This window comes from Cynocephalus volans, chromosome 15, assembly GCF_027409185.1.
Source record: "Cynocephalus volans isolate mCynVol1 chromosome 15, mCynVol1.pri, whole genome shotgun sequence".
Classification (NCBI taxonomy): domain Eukaryota; kingdom Metazoa; phylum Chordata; class Mammalia; order Dermoptera; family Cynocephalidae; genus Cynocephalus; species Cynocephalus volans.
This window is the reverse complement of record NC_084474.1, coordinates 45,566,420-45,593,340: the sequence shown is the minus strand read 5'-3', so window position 1 is coordinate 45,593,340 and position 26,921 is coordinate 45,566,420. Positions and strand designations below refer to the sequence as shown.

General features: G+C 35.2%; 1 protein-coding gene across 2 annotated transcripts; it reads left to right on the top strand.

Moving 5' to 3' along the window:
* The first annotated feature begins 1,638 nt into the window (after positions 1-1,638).
* Positions 1,639-25,277, top strand: CALB1 (calbindin 1). 2 transcript variants are annotated; one of them, XM_063079969.1, is made up of 11 exons: positions 1,639-1,717; positions 2,228-2,304; positions 6,151-6,225; positions 15,928-16,011; positions 16,113-16,169; positions 19,349-19,426; positions 21,371-21,426; positions 21,518-21,557; positions 21,666-21,719; positions 24,750-24,821; positions 25,164-25,277. In XM_063079969.1, the coding sequence occupies exons 1-11, from the start codon at positions 1,639-1,641 to the stop codon at positions 25,275-25,277; spliced, it is 786 nt and encodes a 261-aa protein (XP_062936039.1). The 2 variants fall into 2 exon arrangements, with proteins under 2 accessions (XP_062936039.1, XP_062936040.1); XM_063079970.1 differs by lacking the exon at positions 6,151-6,225.
* The last annotated feature ends 1,644 nt before the right edge of the window (positions 25,278-26,921 follow it).

Below are 26,921 nucleotides of genomic sequence, written 5' to 3'. Positions count from 1 at the left end.
ATTTAATGAATCCCTATTCAGTCAAAAATAAAATATTTTTTTTTATCAAATTCTAGTTTACCTCTTGTGTAAAATAAAAATAATAGTATTGCTCTGCATGCCAACCTCAGAGGCTAAATATGAGAAATCAGCTGAGGTAACTGAAGTGAAAATAACTTATAAACTGCAAAGTACTGTAGACGTTAAGATGCCATCAAGAAGATTATTGAAATAAGCCAGCTCCAAAATGATGGGTTTCTGAAAAAGAGGCTCATAAAAAGTTTCACAAATCCACTAGTATAGAGAGCCATATTCTCAGAAACATGAATTTGAAAGTTCTCATACTCAATTACACAGGGTTAAAAATATAAAGCTTGGTGAATTCACCTTAATTTGCTCCAAGTTTATATGGACAATGTTTGGGTTTTCTCTTGTTTCTTCATTTTGCTTTTATACCCTTGTAATCACATACAGAATACATTTTCAGTGGCCCTCAACATCTCAAAAGATTCAAAACCAAATACTTTAGAAGTATTTATGTAAATAATAATCTAAATGTGTCATTTATTGTATAAAACAATATAACAGGTATTTAGTAGGTGGTTTTTTTCAATTCTGATGGTGACTTGCAGTTTTTGAAAAATTCTGTAGCAGATATTATTTGATATAGAAAGAAAGAGAGGTACGTGTGTTAAGGCCACCGAATGGGGCTGTGACCGGGTTCACCTAGGTATAAATTTGGGTCAGATCCTTCCTATTTGTTTTAGGTTATTCACTCTTTCTAACCTCGGAAGTAGTAAATTAAAGTATTTCTAAGATTATTTTCTTCTCTAACATTTTAAGCTTTTGTACTTTAATTCTATCACTTTCCAATTTATAATTCTACTTCAAGATTTTAAAAAATCATAATTCTGCTTTTTCATACTTTCTCATGCTGGCAAGGCTAGTTTATATAAACTACCTTAAGAAACATTCACATGATGGTCTTCACTAGCACAAAATAGAGTGATTGTTGATATCAGTGAATTTATTATATACATTAATCAAATCAATCTAATTATTGCCAAGATTTCACCCAATTTTGTTCAAACAGATACCAGAAAGTCCTGGAGAAATCATACACAAACACGACCATCATTTATTTATGTGGTTCTATTCTTCGTTAGTTTTCTCCTTCCATATGAAAAGCATACCCTTTCCAAGTTTGTTGTTTTACTATAATATTCAGCAATAAGATTTCCTGGATTAGGAGACTGTGGGGGGAATGAGTCTCTGTTGGCAGCATCCAATCTCCCAGCAAAGGATCTTCAACCACCTGCTGCTTCCTACACTCCAGAACTCCTGCTCCAGCCAGCTTTCCCGGGAGGAGAGGAGAAAACAGGAAGGGAGGGGAAGCAGGTTGGTGAGAGCAAGAGGCGGGGAGCGAGGAACGGGAGGCAGGAGGAGGCGTGGCCCGGCTTGGAGCCGTCAGGATAAATACCGAGGACGGGGTGCGGGGTGTGGGGAGAGCACTCGGGAGGACCGCCGCGCTGCGCAGCACCGAGGACAGCGCCCGGCAGCGCCCGCGCCCAGCTCTTGCTCCGCAGCCGCAGCTCGCACGCACGCACCGCACTCCCGCACGGACACACTCACACGCGCAGACACGCGCCCCGCGGCACCATGGCAGAATCCCACCTGCAATCATCCCTGATCACAGCCTCACAGTTTTTCGAGATCTGGCTTCATTTCGACGCTGATGGTGATTATCTTCTCTCTTTTTAACTGTTTCAAGACCCGTTTCCACGCTCCTTCCCACCCTTTGAACTCCCCTGAGCCTCCTGATCCCTTTATTCTTTCTCTCTGTTCTTTACTTCTTCCTTGCTCTGCCTAATCTTATCTCTCCGACTGGCTGCGAACCATCAACCTGAAAGTTTATATTGCTTCCCGGTAATCCCCGAACCTTAAACTTTTGTCTTTCCAGGAATGGTAGAAGGAGAGAGAGAGAGCAGGGATGGGGGGCCCTTCCCTCCCCACAAAGTTTCTATGGCTGGGCTCAGCACCCCAATCATCCATCCTCCTTTAGTGGATCTAAAGTTTGACACCCCGAAAAGGGAGCGCTGCGGCTTCTGTACCCTTTGCTGGTTCATCAATGTCGAGGCAAGAGAGAGCCTCTCAGGTCGCCAGAAAGATAGCTGATGTGGAAAGTGGACGGGGAAGCGCTCCGAGTGACATATCTGACACCTGGGTGCTTCTCTGTCTGTCTTTGCAGGAAGTGGCTACCTGGAAGGAAAGGAGCTGCAGAACTTGATCCTGGAGCTCCAGCAGGCGCGAAAGAAAGCTGGATTGGTAGGTTCAAGTTTGGGAAGGAGGAAAAAGAACTCCAGCCCTACAAATGTAAACATTCTTGTGTTTTCATAAAGAGCCAGCTGGATCAAATGCTTTCCGGGGAATGTAAATGTTTATTAACTGAGAAGGGCAAAAAGGAACATCTTTCCAAATTGCATAGATTAAGGGGGGTTGGAGGAAGGGGGGGGAGGGAGAGAGAGAGAGAGAGAGAGAGAGATTCCCTAAAGAGAAAAACCTTACAGTCTGAAATCGGAGCTTTAAAAATATACATTCTATACTTGCACTTGCTTTAATAGCTCCTAAAAGCAAAGTGTGGGTGCGTGAAATCCTTTAGCAGATCACCACCTCTACCACTGAGTTTGGTTAGGTAATTTTTAACTTCTCTTTTACTGTATGAGAAGTAAGGGGGTAGAAATACATTTCTGCCCCTTGGTGGTCAGGAAACAGATCTGCAGATTATGGATCTCTTATTCTATTGCCAGTTATAATTTTGGGGACGTTGATGTAGTTGGGTAGATGAAAAAACATTCTGTCTTGATTCTCCTCTCTGGGGGAGAATTGGCCAACTTGCAACATAATAGTGAGCAGGATTTAGCAAGAAAAAGTCTTCATTTCTGTTGAAGGGAGGAAAACCAAAAGTTAGAGGAATGAAAAGTAAAACAACTTTAAGAATTTCATGTATTGTTAAAAAGGCAAAGTGACACTCTAGTGGAAAGAAATTAACAGTGTTTTGAAAATAAGCTATGTTTGTGATTTAAGCCATTAGTTAAACAAATGACAATTCTTTAATTGTAAATGACTTCCTTTGGGCTTAATTTAACCTGTTGAGAAAAGATGTTGTCAGCATAAAAATAAAGTATACCCAGATTCTAAAGGTAGATGTAATGTTAGTGTATAGGAAAACAAATTAAGAATTTTACTAATCTATTGGGATTTATATAAGACTGTCTTTCAGAAGGCAGTGTTGGATTGGACTAATTAGATGTTAAAGATCTTGGGCCTTCTTGACTACAGTTAGAAAGAGATTTTACATTATGAATGATACACACATCATCTGTATATATTGTATTGCAGATCACCACCTCTACTATTGAGTGATATATATAAAATTTACCAATAGAATTAGCTTTGGGTTCATCTAAATCAAAAATTGTGTAAGACACATGTCTGTGCAACATATTCAAAAGAATCCCAGAGGGCTCTAAATGTATTACAATGCATTACAGAACTATCAGTTGCTAAAATCATTGACCAAATTGATTTTAAACCAGATTGTGCTCTAGGGATTGTTTTACTCAGATTTAATATAATATAAATCTAAAAGTATAATAGAATGAGATCTAATAAAATAAAGAACGTTTTATGTGATCTCCACCCTCCCTCTATCTTATATAGTACCATGTAAATAAATTCATGTAATATTCTCATTAAAGTTCTATGTATTCTTGGCTAATAAAATAAAAGCAATTCTCTGTCATAATAAAAAATGTGTATTTAAAATATCTGGTTGGAAAAGCCTTACTTTCCATAAAATTCAGAATTAAAAACTTGGAAGATGCTTCCAGCAGCTATATAATTATGTTTAATTTTTCCCAGAAGTAATTTTAATACCGAGATTTATTTTTATCCTGGAAATTCAAATATTCATGAACTTCTCACATTTTTTCAAATTTCTTTTTCTCCTCCCATTTTAATACTTGTACCTTTTTGTAAACAATGCCTTCATGTTGGAGTTTTTAAAAGTTTAGAGCTTAATTATTTTTTTCTATTGCTTAGGCTCCAATTTTGGAATATCTGAAGCTCCAGTTATTAGATTATAATCCAATAATACTAAATTTGAGCACGAGTATAGGATTACATCAAGTTGCTTAATACCTTGATTCTTGAGTATTTTTCTGGATTATATATATAGGCTTTGGATAGTTAAAACTAAATAAATAATTAAATCTAAATACAGATCTAGATTAAGAGGTTCATATACTAGACACATGTTTCACTATGCTACCGATCCCACTGAAGTAAACCTACCTTTACGTATTTCTTCCTTTTTTTTTTTAGAATACAAAGATTGACCTTATAAACCAATCATCCTTGCATTTCTGGCCATAGCATAACAGATTTTATTGCATTAATAGAAACATTGTTTGGCTTGTCATATTAATGTGAAATTTCAAAAATTTCACTAAGTGAACATAACAGTAATAAAATAAAACAACCCAATATATTTTCATAAACTATCCTTTTACACTAATCATACTGTATAGTCTTTAAATTTGCATTCATTTTTATAAATCTTTAATTGATTATGATAATGATTACACATTTAGCACTACTCAAAAAATATATTTTGACATAATTTCCACCCAGAAATTTCACAAACTAAATGTCAAATCTGCTAGTAAAATTAGTGGTATATACATCTTTAAGATTTAAAAATAAATGATTTGCATTTTGTTTGCTTTAAAATATGTGTAAAAAGTATAGACTGATATTCCCACTATTGTCTTGGATGGACATTTTCATTTTCTTGCAATTGTTCCTGCAACAAGATTTAATAAATGTAAATTACAATTTATTTATAGTAGAAGAGGTTTTTTTTAATGCTACAATATAATTAATTTGCTTTGTTACTATTTGTTATATTAGTTCTACTAAAGATATGAGTATTTACATTGGTTCCAAAAAGATTTTATAAATAGTAGTAGTAATGATAGTCAGCCTCAATATAGCCTTAAATTATATTAACTTATCTATTACTAGAGCAAACTTGTGTGGTAGATAATACCATCATCTTGTTAGTTACGATGAAAATGAAAATTGAGATTTCAATTTGCTTTTCCAAGGACATAGAATAGGACATTAGAAAGGACTGACCTATTTTAAATAGGCTTCCGTTAACGCAACAGGGCTATTTTAAATGGGCTACGTTGGAGACCCAAGGGTAAAAATTAAACTTCCTGAATACTAGTTTTATGTTCAGATCACTAGTTTATAGTTCCTAGCCTTCTAATCTGTCAATATGTAGAGAGATTATATAAGCAATAGAACAGGTTGGGAAAAAAAACAAGCCCAATGAGAAGAAAGCATTCACTTTGTCACTGTTCAGCATGTTTATTTCACTAAAATACATGGGGCAGAAAACATCATGTTGGAACAAGTGGAAACAAGGCAACACTAGAAAACTGCTCCCTAAGATACTCTTGGAGGCAAAGATCTTAAATATATAATCAGTGGCCTAAAATAAGGTCATCAATATTGTCTGTCTCTTGTGAAAGTACAAACTCATCGAGTCATTTTTTAATTGACACTTTTTTCCTGATATCTAATTTTTAAATTTGGTTAATGAATGAGTGCCTCTTCTGTGCTGGGAACTTCCCTTGCTTACAAAGTGAATTACCCTTCAACGTTTACTTTTTTTGTTTGTGCAAACTGAGAACACGTATTACTATCTTCCATGGATAAAACACGTTAGAGTAAGGAAAATGTTATAGGACAAGATTGTGCAGCAATATAAAATAATCTTTACTGAAGCGAGCAATGTTTAAAACATATTAACAGTGATTATTATATTAAATTCACTGAAGGCTATGAATTGAATGATTCTGACTACATTTTCAAAGAATAGCATATTCTCAAAATTAACAGAAGATAAATCATAGTGATTGATTCAGAAATGCTAACCATAATTATAACTCTGTCATTTAAAACCAGTAAATACACTATATCAGTTACGTCTTTAATTTTCATGAGAATAGTTAATCGGTATGCATAATTCGTTCCAATTTTAACACCATAATAATTGGGTGTTTTTCTACAAACTGCTTACCTGCTTTTATATAATTTTAGGAGTTATCACCTGAGATGAAAACTTTTGTGGATCAGTATGGGCAGAGAGATGATGGAAAAATAGGAATTGTAGAGGTAAGAAACTTATGCATTCTTCTGATTTACTTTTAATAAATGAGCTTCAATGTTGAAGTTGTATTCAAGTCAAGCATGATATAGCAAGATCCATTCAGAGAGACTTATTTTACCTAAGTGATATGTTATCTTCTGTTCAGAAACATAAAATGAAAAAATAAATGTTTAGAAATAAAAGAGACCTAAGAGTTTGCCTAATCCAGGGCCTAAATTTAATACATTACGAAATGGAGACCCTGGAGAAATTAAATGATTTGCCTCCGGTCATGCAGCTATTTGCTGGCACAGGTGTAGGTAAAGCAACAAGTCCCCAACATCTGGATGAGTAGCCATCACATTACATCACCCAGCCTCACTTCAATAAAGTGTCCAAGTACATGGTTCATTGTTATTTCTTATCATTTAATAGTGTAGACTTTTCTGTTAAAATATAAAATGAAATGTTTGCAGTCCCTATGATGATTGATGTCTTGGTGAGAAGCTACATCTTGGTTTCTGAAATTCTATTTTTTTTTTATTGGTTATGAATATTCAAGGAGTATAAAGCTGACCATCACCACTTGTGCCCAAGACGTGATGGCCAGATCAATACTGGCAGCATGCCCACTATCACAAATTGCAATTATACCCTGTGTCCCCCACATAATTAACCCCCTACCTTCCTCTCCCTCCCTCCTTCCCCCACCCCACTTTGCAACCCTAGGTATGCTCTCTGCCTCTGCAAGTCCAATGCACCACTGTGGTCTTTCTTTCCTCCCTTCTTTCTCTTTTAGCTCCCACTTATGAATGAGGACGTGCAGTATTTATCCCTCTGTGCTTTGCTTATTTCACTAAACATAAGTTTCTCCAAGCTCACACACATTGTTGCGAATGGCAGAATTCTGAAATTCTGTTTTAGATGGACAGCTGAGCTTAGTAAAAACACAAGAACTTAACCAAAGTGAGTGAATATTTTATAGCCTATTATAGGTATGTATTTCTTTAGAGTCTCTACAAGTTAAAACTGTGGGTGTTGAATCTTATTTTTTGAAAATGACTTTTTTCATTTAGGACAACTTATTTTTGTCTGTGAATCAAGAAAGCAAAATTTCTATTATGCATCAATTCTGCATTCCCAGATTTGTAAAAGAACTTTTGCTTCCCTTACTTCTACTTTTCTGAACTCTGGTGCCTTAGCTTCTTTCTTTATCTCTGCATCTTATTAGGGAAATTGAATAGAAGGTTTTGTCCAGAAAAAAATAATGTCATACTTTAAAATATGCCAAATCACAAGCATAATTATATTCTTCCTATAGTGTTCTCAGTGTATTAGATTGTGAAGCATTCTGGCTCTCAACAACACTTAGTCATAATTTACTTTTGATTCAGAGAATTAACCTGGTTTTTAAATAATTGATCTTATAGGACATTTGTGATGCTAATGTGAAATATATTTATTTTTAAACAGCTACTACAGATAGATTTAAGGGAGGACATACTATTATTATCTTTGCAATTAAAATTCTTCCCTGGAGTATACACTTTCTTTTTGCCTATGTGTAACTCATTACTATATAAATAGATAAATTAATAGTGATGGGACTTACAAATTGACATAGAGGCCAACTAATCAAGACATGAAATCATCAAGGATAAAAAAAAAAACCTTTAAAATGAACATTAATGAGCTGAAGTAAATCTAATTATTCAAAACTAGTTCAAAAATATGATACCAGCAGATTGGCTATTTCAGACACCAGTAGATTGGCTATTTTATAATTCTAGTAGTGGAAATATTGTCATCTTAAATGCCATATATTTTACCTTGAAAAACTCCAATGGGTTCAACTATTTATTCTATTTTATTTCTTCAGTGGTACTAGATTGTACAATAAAAATCATGAATCTAATTCACATGGGTTTTACATTTTTAAAAGGACAAATGGATGAACATGTTTTGAATTTAGGCTTTGCTATCTATGAATTAGTCTAATCATTTGACTTATTATTTGAGGTCAGAGGTTAGGGGTCATGTAGCAGATGCATTGTCTTTGACGTTAATGAAAGAAATTTCCCCCAGAAGATTGTGATAAGAAACTGTTACAGGAAAGAAAAAGTTTTCTGTGTGAGGAAAGATAGAGAAATATAGGTAATGGTAGAGGATGGAGAAGGTAATAAAGACTAAACAAAGAACTAGGAAAATTTTATGGCAAAATAATAAAAATAATTTACATTTCTATGACATTACACCATTTATATAAAGTGTTTTCAAATACTCATATGTTATTTCACTTGTTCCTCATAACAACAACAACAAAAGTCTACATATAAAATAAGGATCTATTCTAAACTTGGGGAATCTGAAGCTTCAATAAAGTTTGCCTAAGGTCAAAGAAAAAGAGGAAATAAATGGTGAAACAGTCAGAACCCAGCCATGTTTCCCTAAGCTACTCTGCCTAATCTTTTCATAATCTATGATCTGTGTGATTTCTGCATTAAAAGGAAAGATTTTCAAGCTTCAGTTGGTTGATTACTTATGGCAAGGCTTTAAGTTTAGACAGGTTGAATAGGGATGCACAAAGTATAGAAAAGTTATTTGGCCAAATCAGTTGAAACATGATTTGGGCAGAACTTTTCGCTGAAGCAGAAAGAGTTTAAAGAGTGAGAAGTGAGACATGTAGAGATTGATTAAAAGGTTTTAGTGTTCCAAGATATGTAGCATTTTGATAGATGGGACCCTGGGGAAGAACTAGCCAAAATTCCTCATTTTAAGGATGGAGACCCTGAAGCCCAGAAAGGTGGAATGACGCGTCCAAGATCCCACTATCAGAGAATGACAAAACCTACATAAGGACCCCGCTCTGACTCTGATTCCAGAACTCCTTTGATTTTCTTGAGTTGTCAACCAAGACATAGGAGGATGGAAGTAGGGAGGCGTAATTGGAAAGAAGAGAATTAGAGAACGAGAGGACAGGGAGAAGATTGCTTTAGTAGTGTATGTGCATGTTGATTCAGTCTATGGTGGTTAAATAGAAGTGAAGAAAAGAGGTCTGAAAATCATTGGAAAAAAGAAATTTAAAGTTACAGGTTACATGTAGGAAATGGAGAAAGGGAGTGTGAGGAGTGACTGAACTTATATTATACCCTCTAGTCTCACCAGAAAGTTGTATTAAGCGAACTTCATCTTTTCTTTTCCAACTTGACATACGATATTGCTTGCTTAGAAATCCTATGTATAACATGGAACATAAATACACAAATATCAGCCAGCTATAAAGTACTGCAAAACCCTATGTTTCCCAAAATTTATAATAATCTACTTACATCAAGTACACCATAACTTTGGTGTTCAGAGGGAAAAGAGGTTGTGTTTGCCTATATGATATGCCTACTTAATAGTTGTACTCATGGATTCATTAAACTAATCAAGGTAAACTAATTGATATGCATGCAGGAATCTGCTTCTCTGATGGAATAAGCCAAGTTGATTTGTCTCTAAAACGTGTTGTTCAAAAGACTGGAAAATATAATGGTTCATTTTCAAAGTCCTGATCTGATGAGGTTGACGGATTCCAACAACTTGCATTTGCTACCTAGAAACATGTAAAAAGGAGGGTCGTATGGAGATATGCTTCTTTATGAACTTTGTGATTTCATATCTTTAAATAGATTTTAAAATTCATACAAATACAGTTCAGTAATAAAGACATTGTTAATACAAACTTAAAACAGGAGCACTGAAATTCTGAGATAATTTAACAAATACCATGACACTCAAAAAATGTTCTAAATTTATTCAGACTAACAGCTCTATTGCAAAAGGCTGATTAAAATAATACAAAAGGAAGACTGAATGACATAGCAGGTAATGGAACTTTCTTCTCTGGTGCTCACATGAAGCATAGATAGTTCCCTTAACCGGATGTCAAATCTAGCTTTTCACCTGATCCCTTGGGCAATGTGTGGAACCTACCATCCTCTCCAGTCTTGTTGTTTGTATCTGTCCAGGTCAGTGCATCCACTGAAAAAGTAGATCTAAAAGCTATTTTAATCCAAATACTGTTACAACCCTCCCAGGGAAGCAGGTGCTTCTCTAGCCTTTCCCTCTTTTCTTCCACAGTAGGATGTGAGCATGTGAGTTTGCCATGGTGAATGCAGTTCTTCACAGCAGACTACTTTTTCCACCTCAGAATCAGAAAAAATGACTGACAATCAAATGCAATTTAAAATTTTGCTCTGGATTTTTTAATGATAGATTAGGAAAACTTTCTGATAGAGGATTTTAATGAAGACTGATGAAGATAAGGGACAAGGGTCTCAAAATCAAGAAAGTCAGAATGTCTGGTTTCAAGTCTGGCTCAAACTGCAAGCTGCGTGAGAGCAGCCCACTTATCCTCTCTGACCCTCTGTTTCCTCGGTTGTGAACAGGGGTGACAGTGTACTAATTTCCTAACATCGTTATGTTTATCAGCATCAAATGAGATAGTACATATCAAACAAACAGATCAACCCTGCACACTCTAAAAACTCCATAAATGTATGTATTATAATTATTAAATATGAAAATAACTTACTGGAAAGTCTATACCATTTTTCTGAATGCCCAGCCTTTTTTCCCAACTTCTTATATAATTTCTTAATTCAAATTATTAAACTCAAATAGCTTTAAATTTAGGAGAAGATTATTTGCCTTCCACTTTTCCTGGACTCCTCATTAGCTAGGAAAAATGTTTCTCTGGTTCTCAAATGAAAAAAGTGAATGCTTGGCTAATACGTGCTCAAGAGGGTTAACATACATCATGATTGTTTTTGAAGGTTAGGAATTATGCATAGGTGCGTGTTAAAACAAGTATCTCAGTCATTTATATGTCTAGTGAAGTTGTTCTTCATGTGTACTCTCCTTGCACCTAGTTATTTAGCTTTATTGCTGTGTCTATCTACTGCTTTGAAACTGTCAGGAAAAAAATACTTGAAATTATCCTGTAAGGTTCTTACTAGAGGAAACTGTGAATCCCCAGCTGCCAGCAGAGTACCTCGTATTTAGTAGCCAGATGAGCCATAGCAAGAGATTACAACTTACTCCAAACATAAGGCAAGAGCTCCACATGAGGATAGGAATATCAGTGGAATGTAAAGACCCCTGTTATGAGTTGAGTTCCCTGGGAAGCAAATCTGAGTGGAATGAAGGAAGTTATTAGGAAGTCCTCTTGGGATCATGGAAGGGAAGTAAAGAGAATAGGACTAGACAGACGTACAGAGACCTCAGCTGAACTGACAGTGAGCTCTGAAACTGGAGTGACCTTTCAGAGATGTCCCAAGTTTTGAGTGAGAGGGTTGGGCCTTTCTATGCCCATGTGGATCAGTCAGAGGATGCAGCCTCCTTGGGGACACAGTTCTCTTCAGCCCTGGTAATTCCTCAGAAGGACCTCACATCTGGGGCCACAACAACACTCCCAGTACGTAAAGGGAGCTCTGGGCAGCATTTCACAATGTCCACCACAAACCTAGCCACAGCTCAGTAGTAAGTTATTTGAATAATCTCCACAGGAACTCTACTTCCACTTTATTGCCTTCATTCATTGCTTCAATAAAATATTTACATACATTTTTGCAGTTGCTGGGCAAAGAACCAGTTAATAGGACACAGACCCTGTCCTATAGACTTTCAGGAGAGACAGGCAAGTGGAAAGTTTTGCTTCCACATCCTCAGTGACAAGTAACCAATAAGTGAGACTCTGAGGTTTTCTGTTTGTGTCCACAGGTATCTGCCCTCCACTCATGCCCATGACACTCTATACTCTCTTCTCCAACCCATAAAAACGTTTTGCGAGTTCATAAAAGAGCAAGCAGGCAGCCCAAGGACAAATAAATCACCAGTAATCTTGTAAGAGACAGTATTGGGTATTTTCATGCACAGCAATGACATAGGAAATCTGAGAATAAAGCAGTCCTACTTAACACCTTCTGTAAAAGACCTTTGGCATGATACAGACATGGTCTCCTGTGCTACAGCTGGAGAATTACTGTGTCCAGTTCTGAGATTTGAATGTTGACCCATATGCATGGACAGAAGGACCAACAGACAACACAGGACCACCACATTGTGAAAAGCACCTTAAAAAAGATTTCTTTATGCTCATAAAAGCCACATTCTATGCACACATATCCATTGCATTTTTTAATGGCTAGTTTGTCTTATAATAATCATTTACATGTTTAGGACTCATTTCTAATGTTTGTAAAATAGGATGACTTTGTGTACTGTGTTGAGTGGAACATTAACAGTTCAGTGAAATTAATACAGATTGACTATGTTACACATAGATATAATCTACATTTTTAAAAAATTAAAGACCAAAATGGCATGGGCAAAGAATATACATTAACACTAGACATAAGAACAATTTTACCATCTCTATATTTGACATTCTAGACCTCTGAACTTTATGTGAGTTATATGAACTTTAATTTATGAAACAAAATAGTTTAATTTCCCCTAATTTTACATTTAGTCATTACTTGCTAGCTCATTCTTTTATTTTTTTTTTTCTGTTTTCATGTATTCAGTAGATTTGGAGAAGTACAATTTTTTATATATATATATATATTTTTTTAAATTTTATTTTGTCGATATACATTGTGGCTGATTATTGTTAGAAGTACAATTTTTTAAGAAAAATTACTGCTTTTGTGCAATTACAAAATGTTTAATTATATTTAATTTTACAATTATAAAAACTCAAGCAATATAGAAAATTACAATGAAGATAGTAAAAAGTACTCATTATAAATCATGTTAAGTATCTATTGAAAATTAACAACCAATCCACAGCATTTCTTTGAGGCACATAACATGATGGGCACCACATTGGATATTAGGGGATATTAGGGCAGATAAGAAATATTTTCTGCCCTTTTGAAATGAATGGTCTAGGTGGAGGTCCACCAAAAACTTAAGTAGTATCTGACAAGTTGCATACCAGTAACTAAAAGGAAAAGTTGGTATTGGCTATTTCCTGTTTCCTAAATGAATGCTTATGTTAATATGCAACCACGATATTACTTGGTGAGACATCAGTATCACACGGAACCCCCCAAAATGTATACTTACCATCCAGCTCTACTGGTCAATCTAATCCTTAAAATGTCTGTCTCTGATATAGTTTCTCCCTCTTTGAGACATGTGTGTTTTATTTTCTTCCAACTTTGTTCCCTCCCCATTTCCTGGGTCATTCTTTCTTCCCTACCCACCTCCTTTGAAGTCCTCAAAGAAACATTCTCCAGAGGCCCTTGAGGAAAGTGGTACTACAGACTACAGGGCTCCATAAAAGACGTCAGGGGCATGGTTGCTTCTCCCTCCACCAGCGACCTTCTCCCTGCCCAGCCCACCCACTGCCATTGCCCCTCCCTTTTCTCGCCCCCTCTGCTCTGGGTAGAAACCACTCTCTGGACCTGACTTACAGATATCTAGCTACTTTAATAATGCAAATCATTTATACCTACTTTCCACTTGCAGCCCACTTATGAATGAAAAGGAAAGAGGTCTTTATAAAGAAGATGCTGCTCTAGTCTTTAATGTGTGGAAACATAGCTTATCATATCCAGACTATCTCGTCGTCACACTTAAAAATCACCAACAAATGCATTATTTGCTGTCTAAGAGTGAAGAAGCAACACATCTATTCTATTATTGTCTTCAATAAGCATATTGCTAACATAAGTTACTAATAATCATCAAATTAAAGTGATTTTCAAAGTCCGCCACTCACCAGGTCAAGTCATTCAACTTCTTTGGATCTTGGCATCCTCAACTGAAAATCTTGGGCTTTGAATTAAAATGAATTACATTATTTCTGAGGTATAGAATTTTATGATTCAATAATTCAAAGGAATTCAAAGTGTGTCCTGAGTTAATAAGAGACCCGTATAACACACACACACACACACACACACACACACGCACACATGCTCAGACACACACTGCAATGATGTCAATCTGTTTTTGAACCTGAAGCTGATTACATTTTTAAAATTACCAACAAATCCTAAATTCCTATTTTCATCTTTTCGATATATTATTACCTACCCACACTAGTGACATTTGTTTCAAATAAATAAGCAAACAATTTCTGACTGGGTCACACTAAACACCCTAATAAGATGTCTACCTTTCCCTTTGTCTACCCCCACCTGTTGTGCCTATAAACTACTTTTAATTTAAGATATTATTTCAAAGATCTAAAACCAAGATAAATTAAATGATATATTGTAGGCATAAGAGGATGAGATTGCTTGCACATAAAGTAGAATGATACATTTTATATTTAATTTTAAATTTTTTATTGAACCTAAAAGGATAATTTTTTTTAAATATGTGTGATAGTCTTTCCTATAATTTGTTAGAACTTTTAAAACTTATGCTGACCTTAAGGTCGGCCTAGATTATAGGTTCTTGGTCTCGAAACCAGGGATGAGGGTCCATGCTTGCACTTCAAGGAATTCATCGACTTCAGGAAATCGGACAAAATGTAGTATTTGTAGGTTTATTCTTTAATGGTGAAGACGCAACGATTCCAGCAGAAGGTGTTTTGAACTGAATACATTTAGGAGATATTGGTTTCTATTTCAACTCCTTATTTTAGTGATGAGGACACTGAGGTCCAGAAATGGCTGAGGGAATTGCTGGGGACCACAGCTAATTAGAAGCTGAGCCAGAAATAGAGCTCACGTCTGCCGTGGGACCATCAATCCAGCTCTTTCCTTCTCTGCATGCAATAGATAGATTGTAGTGGCTTTAAAATGGGACCTGGAGCCTTTTTTCCTCCAAAAAAGAGGAGTATTAAAGTTGCAAAATGAGATTTAAAGGGAAATGTCACAAAATCATGCAGTAGAGAATCCAAGCTCTGGATTCAAGCAGTGGATGTCCTTTTAGCAGAAACCAACAATTTGAGAACTGGCTTTTCTGGTTACTGTTCAGTTTCCCCACTGTTTTTTTTTTTTTTTCTGACTGGTAAGGGGGTCGTAACCCTTGGCACGGTGTGGTCTGCTCCACGCTCAGCCAGCTAGCGCACCAGCCATCCCTATGTAGGATCCGAACCTGCGGCCTTGGTGCTACTAGCGCCGCACTCTCCCGAGTGAGCCACGGGGCCGGCCCTTCCCCTCTGTTCATGGTGAATTGTCTTCACCACCTCTCTTCCTTACAATTGTCTTCAGCTTATCTTTCCTTGCATCTCATTGTAGGCTTTCTCCTCAGATTTAGGAATGCATTTTTTTTCTTCCTTCCTTTCCCCTGCATTCATGTTTCTCACAGTTTCTTTCCTTTCGCATGAAATTTATGGCCCCCATGTGTGCTGTTCTGTGCATCCTGAGAGGAGCAAAACCTGACCTGTGGCACAGAACACATGAAGGTTCAAGCCACCATGATGAATCTGCTTGTGTGCTCAGCTGATGAGATGCAGTCAGACTAGTCCTATCTGAGCACACACCTGCTTCAACCATCTCACAGGAGAACCAAGCACTTAAGGGCACACAAGCATTGGAAAATACGATGGCACTATGTAGGGACAAAGAACCAGAAAGGAAATTCAACTCTAATGTTTTTCCTACTTTTCTAGGCCATAAAATTGCTCCTAGGGAACAGTTGAAGAAAACTAAGCAGCAGATGATGGCAGAGACTTGTGTTCAAGCTCCTTACAACGTTTCTCTCTTTTAAATCTTTTCCAGTTGGCTCATGTATTACCCACAGAAGAGAATTTCCTGCTGCTCTTCCGATGCCAGCAGCTGAAGTCCTGTGAGGAATTCATGAAGGTATAAGAAAGCTGTTACTTTAAGAAAGTGCTGAGAGAAGAAAAATGGTTGGCTTCTTTTTTTTAACGTGTTTGGTTTTCCTTTCCCCAAATTACTTACAGACATGGAGAAAATATGATACTGATCACAGTGGCTTCATAGAAACTGAGGAGCTTAAGGTAAGCAAATAAAAACTTGTGGAAGGGTTTTTCCTTCCAAATACAATTATGAACTGCTAAGGGCTTCACAGCTTTTTAAAAAACCTCCCACAAAAGAAACTGATGCTGAGCAATGGCTCATTTTCACCCACTCTTTCACATGGTTAATGAAGCACCAGATCAAAAAAGAAGCATCGAGGGCTTCTTAAAATTCTGTTCAGCAATGCAAGAAATTAGCGTTTTCTGTGGTGTATACAAACTATTATGTAAGATAGATGATAGAGAAACAGATATCGAGAGATAGAGAGATAGGAAGGTGGATAGGTAGAACTATTTACAAGTCCAATAAGCTATCCCTTCTCATTGAAATTTAAAATTTTATTTTACAAATTAAATATCTATATAAATAGATTTCTCTTTCAAATGGAAGACAAAGAAAAAATTATTGGACCCCTATTGTATGCCAACTACTTTACACACATTATCCTATTTAATCTTTGCCTGTGTTCTATGAGGTTAGAATTACCCCAATGAGGACAAGGGTTGAGAGAAGTTAAGTGATGTATTGAAAGCCACACAGAAATAACACACGGGGCTGCAATGTTTAAACCCAGACTCGTCTCAAGGTCCTTAGACATTCCATACAACCCACTCTCAACAACAGCAATAGCAACAAAATCCGAATATAATTAAACTCATGAAAAACTGCAACTTTGAAAATGAAGTTATTAATTCATATCACACAGAGGTACGGAGGTGGAGTAGGAGGAGGAGGCTATGAAGGGAAAGGCAAAGAGATCTAAAATCAAGTCTTACCTCCGAGCAAATGTCTGCATCATTCTGTCTGAATTTTGCATCTTTAAAATGGGGGTAATAATGCCTTTCTCTTGGATTTATTGTGAAGCTCAAGTATGATGTTGCACATAAAAGATTTTGTAAAATGAAAGGCATAATAAATTATGTCATTCATGAACTCAATTAACTTTCAGAAATATGAGGGTACTTCAGAAAGTTCATGGACGAACTTTTTGAAGTACCCTCACAAAAAAGTATCTTTCATCTTATTTCCTGAAATCAGCCCCAAGACATTTCAGTCCAAAAGACCTTAGTTTCTGTACCTTCAGAATATAGTGACCAGAAGAGAAGCAAGTTAGTATTTATTGAGCACCCATTATGTGACAGGCAGAGTACTAGGTGCTTGGAATATATGTTAACATTTAATCCTCATAGAATATGTGCAAGCAGGTATTATCATTCCCAATATACAAACAGAGAGAGTGAAGTTGGGAGAGGTTAAATAGTTTTTCAAGATTACACACCGGCCTAGGAAGAGAACCTACATTTGGACCTAGAGTATCTGATAATGCTAGTAATGATTTTTTCCCACAGCACCATACGCTTTCAAGCCTCATTCTTTGAGAGCTTTCATTTCTTCTGGTGCCATGTCGGGAAATATGAATATCAAATACAATTTTCTAGTTGTAGTTTAACATGGTTTGAATAACAGTCAGTTTTAGAGATGGAACTGAGACATTTGCACTATTGCAAAATTACTAAAACATATTAAACTGCAACCTCTTGAAAACGTAAACATTTTTAATGTAAAGTAACTGAAAACAGTGTCTTTTACAAACTTGCAGCTCAGCAACCTAGAGCCCACAAGGTGACAGTTAAGCTATTGTGTTTCATTCTATTAAACCAAAAAAATTCTTTTAAAAATCATTTCAAGTTCATAATGAAAACCTTAGCTCATTTCAAATACTGACCTCAAAACATTCTAAAAGTATCCTTCTTTGTTCTAATTTTTATTCTCAGAAAGAGATTCTAAATAGAAGTCCTCCTCCCTGAGGAATTTTGAAGATAAGTTGGCATTCTTTTTTAATGGATCTTTCAAGAAAGCTAATTTTAAAATCCATAATGGAGTAAAACATTGCTTGCTCTCAGACATGACTTTGAATCTCCATGTCCCAAGGTTTCTCTAAGGCTATTTTTGTGACCATCATTTTAGTCCCTGATGAGGCTTTTTAACCCAATTAATCTCTGACAAAAGCCTCATAAGGCTCAAAAATAAAATTCACCCCCAACAGATAACTTTGAATTTTCCATGCTTAACTTTGAATTTGAAGTGGAATGTTTGAAGTGAAAAAATTTTATCAAACCAAGAAAAAGGTCTCCTTCTTTGAAAAGAGTGAAGTCAAAGAAGTCCAGAAGAACTGGTACATTTGGAAGGGAGAAAAACCACTGCTGAACCAAAGAAACCTAATTCTTCAGTAATATCTGGGCACAGTATCTGCTCAGTTTTCCATAATTGCATTAATTCATTAACAGAGATGATAAAGGAGTTGCAAATGAACAGCAGTAGACAAAATAAAAGACTATTATACACTTAAGTACTTCCACTGTCATTTATATGGCAAGCTTTTGAAAAGCTTTTATTTGATTTATGTCTGTTAAAAAAAATCACTTCTAAGCTCCAACTGTCAAGTTAATAATCATTTTTTATCCTTCCCACATTAATTTCTATTTTAATATGATTCATATATTCTTCAAAGATTAGATGACATCATCTGTGGCTGACTGTTTTAGTTTGAATAGTCAGCTAAAGCATTTTAACCAGTGTTTTGGATGGCACCAAGCCAAAACATGAACTGGCTCTCTCTAGAGAAACAAGCTTCATACTAACTATAAACTGATATGTAAATACAGCCTACAGGGGCAGAAAATGCGTTTTCAATTAGAGGTAGCTCTCCATCTGGTTTACTGATAATTTTTCACACATGTTGCAAAGGTATAGAGAAAGGCTCTTATGTTTCTTGCAGAAAAGTCACATGAGTACTGGTGAAGATATCAGTAAGTAGAAATACATCCATTGGGCTGGCTGGTTTTAAAAGTTTTTATTCAGATTTCTACACAATAAATGAAGCAGATTCTCCTTTAATTGAAATAATAAAGGCATAAAGCACAGGCTACAACAGATCACAGTAAAGAGCAGATATTGTACCCATCAAAGATAGTTTCATTGCTAGAATGCCAAGAAAATCATGATTTAGTCTTTCTTCTAAGGTTCTCTCCTCACCTGGCTCTATTGTCAAAAAGAGACTTTCTTTGCATTTGTGGTATGTTCTGTTTCAGGGCATGCTGAAATGGAAGCAGACTTGACATTATTGATGAAATTTATCTGAGTGTTTTTGTCTTAACAGAACTTTCTAAAGGACTTGCTAGAAAAAGCAAACAAGACTGTTGATGACACAAAATTAGCGGAGTATACAGACCTAATGGTAAGACTGATCTTGAAAAGATTGTAGCCAAGAGCTCATGAAATATTACTGTATTCTTGCTAATTCCCAAGACTACACATGCTTTAAGTGCTGTGAAGGTACTGTGAATTTTTACCCCACGGATTTAAATAAATAACCCATAAAACATAGATGCATATTGTAAAAGCTGCTTTATTATATTAGATTGATGGAGTTACACTTTTTAATTAGCCTAAGAAATAGTCTTATAAAGGGTTTGGTTATATTTGATGTAGCTGAGATTTACTTCTCTTAGCTTTTTACCTGGAAAGAAAATATTAGAACTTTATTACTGATTGCCTTATACACTAAACAGTAAAATTTATTATAAAGTGAGAATAATCTTCAGTTTCGAAACAACAAAAAAGTTTTCGTGGTCATCTTAAATTCCTCATTTCATTTCCATTACAATAGCATTAGCAAACAAATGAGCAGATCTAAAACTCTGAACAATTTTTAAGAGATTGACAATAACCTACATTTATCAATTTTCTATTTTGTTTCAATCTTAAGGGATGTCTATTTGAAGACTTTTTTTCCAGGTAGAAATTTGAAGCAGGCTTTCAAAAGCCACTCAGATGGGAGTTTCCCCTGTTGGATTGGTCCATCATGTCTGATTAAATGTCATAAACCAGTTCAAATCCAGGAAACAAATTAATCAAGAACTAATTAAAATTTAAATATGTATGTGGAGAAACATCTCCCAATGGGCACTAAACTATGTGATCTAGTTGTCCTGTATCTTGGTAGACAGTGTGACAATTTTAAAATTTGTGGTCCATGGATTATAAAATGCTGTCAGTATAGAACCATGAAAAACATCTGCCTTCTACAAAAGAATCTTAGAAGATCTCAAAATGTAGAATATCCTTCCTTTCCTCCTTAAAAAGACCTCCATTAACTAAACCTATATCCATTATAACCTTGATCACATTCCTTTCTTCACAACAAAAGTAATGCTTTTTCACATATTTAATATTCATTTAGTATATATATTTTATATATTTTAATATAATTCACATATACCACTTCTATATAACATATTACAGCAATACTTACTTATAGTTGCTACTTTCTAAAAATATGAATGCTTCCCAAATACAAGTCTGAGTGTGTTTCTGTCTGTATGTGTCTTGGTGTACTGTATATGTAAGTGCTCTGGAGGGTTAGGGAGCTTTATTGAGAATCTAGTACACAATGTAAAACCAAACAATTCAGAATTTCTCAAAAATTCTATTTGTTAATTGTGGTTACTAGAGGCTGGGAAGGGGAGAATTTGGGGGGATTGTGAGAAGCTGGTTAATGGACATAAAAGAGAAGAGCTCAAATGTTCTCATCACAAATAAATGATAAATTTTTGTGGTGATGAATTTGCTAACTACTCTGATTTGATCCTTACACATTGTGTACACTGTGTATTGAAATATAACTTTATACCCCATAAATATGTACAACCAATAAGTTTCAATTAAAAATATAAAGTTCTTTTTAAAAACCTAAGGATTTTTTCATGGTATCTGTCTATTGCTTTTGTTTGTATTCTTTCGTGCTTCAAAAGGATGAAACAAATTAAGTAATTATTTTTATACCATTGTTTGTAGAGGTTCCAAACTTTATCCCTCCCACATCTTAGTACACATACAAACATACTTGCAAGAAAAAATGACAGAATTCTGGGAGCCTAGTTGCCAGGACTACTATTACTGTTTAATTATTTTATATTGTTCTGTTAAACTTTGGTAATTGACACGTTACAGAATTGAAAATTTTCACTGAAAGTTTAAAAATTGCTAGTTTCTAAAATGTTACTGTATATATAAGCACTTGATAACTCAAACAGCTTTGTCTCCTGCATTCAATATGTTTATCTCCTTCATTCAATAAATCATTCTTCAATGGCAAGAATAATAACATTCTGTCTTTCAGCTGAAACTATTTGATTCAAATAACGATGGGAAGCTGGAATTAACTGAGATGGCCAGGTGAGTTTAGAAACTATAAAAGTGTTATTATAATAAGCTGATCCTTGTCCAAAATATCTAATCTATTTATATAACTTCTTTTCCTCACAAGGTTACTACCAGTGCAGGAAAATTTTCTTCTTAAATTTCAGGTATTTTTTCTACCTTAATATTTTCCTTCTAAAGAATGTGGAAGATTTGTCAAGGAAGACATCTGCAATATAGTAATAGCATTTTAACCTTTGCTTTCTGTCTTCTAGGGAGTCAAAATGTGTGGAAAAGAGTTCAATAAAGCTTTTGAGTTATACGATCAGGTAAAACTTTTTTTTTTTTTTTTTTTTTTTTTTTTACTTTTAATTGTGGTGAGAACACTTAAGATGAGATCTACCCTCAACAATTTTTTAAGCATAAAATACAGTATTGTTAACTATAGAGACAATGTTGTACAGCAAATCTTTAGAACTGATTCATCTTGCATAATTGAGACTTTATGCCCATTGACTAGTAACTCCTCATTTCCCCCTTCCTCAGCTTTGGCAATGACCATTGCTCTCTTTGAGCATTGAGTATTTTCGGCACATAATATGAGTGGAATCATCTAGTATTTGTCCTCCTGTGACTAGCTTATTTCACTTAGCATAACACTCTCAAAGTTCATCCATGTTGTCACATGTTGCAGGATTTCCTTTTTTCTAAGGCTGAATAATATTCATATATATATTACAATTTCTTAATCGATCAGTGGAAATTTAAGTTGTTTCTGTGTCTTGGCTATTGTGAATAATGCTGCAATGAACATTGGAGTGCTAATATCTCTTTCAGATCTTGATTTCAAATCTTTTTGATACCCCAGAAGTGGGATTGCTGGATCATATGTAGTTCCGTTTTTAATTTTTTGAGGAATCTCCATAATCTCCATTATCCATAGTGACTGCACCATTTTGCATTCCCACCAAGTGTTCAAGGGTTCCAATTTCTCCACATCCTCACCAACACTTGCTGTCTTTCATCTTTTGGGTAATAGCATCCTAACAAGTGTGAGGTGATATCTCATTGTGGTTTGAATTTTGAATTAAATTTCCATTTCTCTGATTGTTAGTGATGTTGAACATCTTTTCATATACTTGTTGGCCATTTGTATGTCTTATTTGGAGAAATGTCAAATATTCAAGTCTTTAGCCCATTTTTAAATCAAATTGTTAGACTTTTTGCTTTTGAGTTGAAGTAGTTCCTTATATTTTGGAAATTAACCCTTTATGTGATATTTGGTTTGCAGATATTTTCTTCCATTCTGTATGTTGCTTTTCACTCTGTTGTTTCCTTTGCTGTGCAGAAGTTTCTTAGTTTGTAGTCCCCACTTTTCTATTTTTGCTTTTGTTACCTGTGCTTACAATTTTATCTCCGTGAAATTATTACCAAGACCAATGTCAAAAAGTTTTTACCCATGTTTTCATCTAGGAGTTTTTACAGTTTCAGATCTTACATTTAAGTCTTTAATCCATTTTGAGTTGATTTTCTTTTTATATGGAGTAAGATAAGAGTCCAATGTCATTATTTTGCATGTGGATATCCAGTTTTCCCAACACCATTTTCTGAAGAGACTATCCTTGCCCTATTACATGTTGTCACCCTTGTCAAAGATCAGTTGACCATATATGTGGGGACTAATTTGGGGTTTTATCTTCTGTTCTGTTAGTCTGTCTGTATGCCAGTACATACTGTTTTAACTACTATAGCTTTGTGATATATTTTCCTTTTTTTTTTTTTTTTGTTCTTTTTTGTGATCGGTAAGGGGATCGCAACCCTCCTGCGCTCAGCCAGTGAGCGCACCGGCCATCCCTATATAAGATCCAAACCCACGGCAGGAGCACTGCTGCACTCCCAGCACCGCACTCTCCTGAGTGAGCCACGGGGTCGGCCCTTGTGATATATTTTCAAATCATGAAGTGTGATGCCTCCTGCTTTATTCTTCTTTCTCAAGATTGTTTTTGTTATTTGGGGTCTTTTGTGGTTCTAAGTGAATTTTAGTATTTTCTACTTCTGTAAAAAATGCCATTAGGATTTTGAAAGGAATTGCATTGAATCTGTAGATTTCTTTGAGTAGTATGGACCTCTTAACAATATTAAGCTTTCCAATCCATCAACACAGGATGTCTTTCTATTTGCTTGTGTCTTCTTTCTTTCATTAATACTTTGTAGTTTTCAGTGTATAAGTTTTTCACTTCCTTAGTTATGTTTATTCCTAATTATTTTATTCTTTTTGATGCTATTGTAATTGAGATTTTCTAAACACCTTTTCAGATAGTGTATTATTACTGTACCACAAACATCACTGATGTTCAAATGTTGATTTTGTATCCCGCAATTTTACTGAATTTATTAACTCTTTAACAGATTTTTGTGGAGTATTTAGGATTTCTCTCTCTCTCTCTCTCTCTCCACACACACACACACATACACACACGTCATATTAGCTGCAAATAGGGACAATTTAACTTCTTTCTTTACAATTTGGATGCCTTAAAATTGTGTTCCTATCTATAATCTAATTCTTGAGAAGAATTTGGAAAACACTAAGGGGTAAAAACCCTCAAACTCAAGGTTATATTAAAATAAACATGGGTCGTTAAAATTATATAACCAATTCACTCTTTTCATAGAAAATGTATTATGGTATGTCCCAGATTGCACAAACCTTGATACAAATCCCACACTATGATTTATTTGCTGAGGCTTTAAACAAGATACCAAACTCCTCTGAGCCTCAATTTTTTCATTTGTAAGCAAGAGATAATTACAATACCCACTTTGCAGGGTTGAATGAGGGTTAAGCTAAATGAAAATATCCAGCAGAATCCTTCCACATAGTAGATGGTAATATAAGGTGTGTGAGCAAAGGATGTTTGTGATATCACTAGTTCATGTCCTTTGCTTCTGCTAATTTCTCTACTCCTGGGCCTGTGGGCTCTAGTACAACTCTGCCACTGCCTGTAGGACATCCAGCCACATTGCTTCCCAGGCCTCAGTGTCTTCACTTGAACATGTTATGAACTGCTTACTTACTTCAACAGGAGGCAATATCCTTAACATAAAATGAAATAGTAAATGTGAAGGTACTTTGAAAAGTTCGAGGTATTTTACAAATGTAAGGTGTTGAATGAGAGGCAATTCATATCTATTTTGCGACTTTGGAGCAGCTAAAAATTTTGAGGGCCTGACATAACAGGTTAGAATATCGGCCAAGTTGGAAGATTTCCTGAAGATTCCAATTCTTTCCATTTTACTTCATTCCTCACTACTGTGGATGGAGTTGGTTGTATACTGTTTTATTTCTCCTTCCCCAGGATGGCAATGGATACATAGATGAAAATGAACTGGATGCTTTACTGAAGGATCTGTGTGAGAAGAATAAACAGGTAATTTAGTTACCATGCCACTTACTTCTTAAGCAGACTTTACGGATCCATCCAGAAGCAACCCCACATCCATTTTGGAAATCTATTTTAAAAATTTATAGAGGAGCAGAAATAGATTTCAATTCTTAACTCAATTTTGTTCTGTCCTAAATCTGTAAAACTGTGATAAATAGATTTTAAAAACAACCTCGTGATTATTCACATTTGTGTAAGAGTTTAATCCAGCTCTTTTCTTAATGGATTGATGTAACAAGCAGTTTTCATCACACATTTTATCACTTGACAGTGGTTAATTAACTTCCATAATTAACTGGATAACAATGCAACCTATGTTCTATGCAGGACCTGGATATTAATAATATTCCAACATACAAGAAGAGCATAATGGCTTTGTCGGATGGAGGGAAGCTGTACCGAACGGATCTTGCTCTTATTCTCTGTGCTGGGGACAACTAGAGTTGGCCACTACCACTTGCTAGTGATACATTGTATCTAAAACATAACTGTGCACTATAAAGGAGTAGGCTGTATTTTCTTTTATATCTGTAAATTTAACTGCATATAGATAATTATCCAGGATGTGTGGCTCATTCTTTTCAGCTAGTTTCTATACTGTTTGTAATGTACAGTTTTTGTAACTATATGATTGAAAAGGAGAAAGTCTGTGCTTAGGCCAGTTAGTACCCCCAATTAAAAAAAAAAGAGTAACCTAACATATTCTTGCTTTTATAAATACAGTTGGACATGATTTCCCTAAAAATTACACCAGTATTAATCTCTAAAGTTCTAGTCTCTGATATGTAAACACACATTTGTCACTGAATAATTAAACACAACAGCCAAACATTCTTACTTTAGACAATCAGAGGACTGTCCCACAAGGTATTTCTAAGTTATATTTTCAACTATTAGGAGAATTGTGCTTTTGCATCTAAAATACTCACCAAAATACCAATAAATAGTTAATTGTGGCTTTATGAAACTAACAGCCTCACTAGAGGAGATTTAGTTTACTAATCAACATCCTGTCTACTGCTTGAATCCATACCAAATTACCGGTTCAAGTTGACTTGGTGACAAAGGAAGGTAGCACCAGATGACACAAAAATCCGTCTGATTCTATGCCTGTATTCCCAACAAGCCTACTGTCAAAGAGTATGACCTTAATCCATTTTCTAAACTGTTTTCACATGTGGCAGATTATAATTAGTCTAGTATACTGCTGTTTTATGTCATATTCTGTGTAATCTCTGATTAAATTTAATATACTGAGTATCCTGGTGTCTAGTTTGCATACTTCCTGGATTTTCTGTCTATGTAGAACTGTTCATTTCCACCAACGGTATCTGCTGCCTCTGAAAATATTTTTTTCTAGCTATAACAACTCTATTTTTTACGACATAATTGAATTTTAATGTAAAATTCACAGCATCCTGATTATAGAATATTATATCATCAATACTTTTGTGTATTCTGTGAATTCTATATTTCATATTGAGATCAGCACTTAAAACAGTTCTATTTCTATCTGCATATAGTTTTAAATGAGTCAAAAAAATAACGACTGAAGAGAAATGCATATGTAGTCATTTATCTTATCTAGCAAGGGAGATTCTATAACATTCTTTGATCCACATCCAAGTCATGGTTTCACATATTTGTAGCTACAATATCCTATACTGGTTATAGTTAATACATAATGGTTGGTGAGTATTAACTGATTCATTGATTGTGAAGCAGGGAGCTATGAGAGATTTATCTGTGTGAAATTTATAAAGTCACTACCAAAGAGTAATGATGGCTTCAGGTCAGTGTGAATGTCCTCATTCTATAAATTCAACACTTATTTCCTCATTTTATAAAAATAACAAAAGATACAACCTATCTCTTTCCCTCAAGAATGACCAGAAAAGAGATCTGCCATAAAATTAACATTTATCAAATGATGTAAGTAAGTGGTAGATTGGCTTTGCCTCTAGCGTGTAAATGGAAGCACTGACATTAGACTGAATTTAACTACTAAGAATAAATAAAGAAGAAAATAACCTTAATCTGTTGTATTTGTTTCTTTTTCAAAATGTTGGTTGACATGTATTCCAT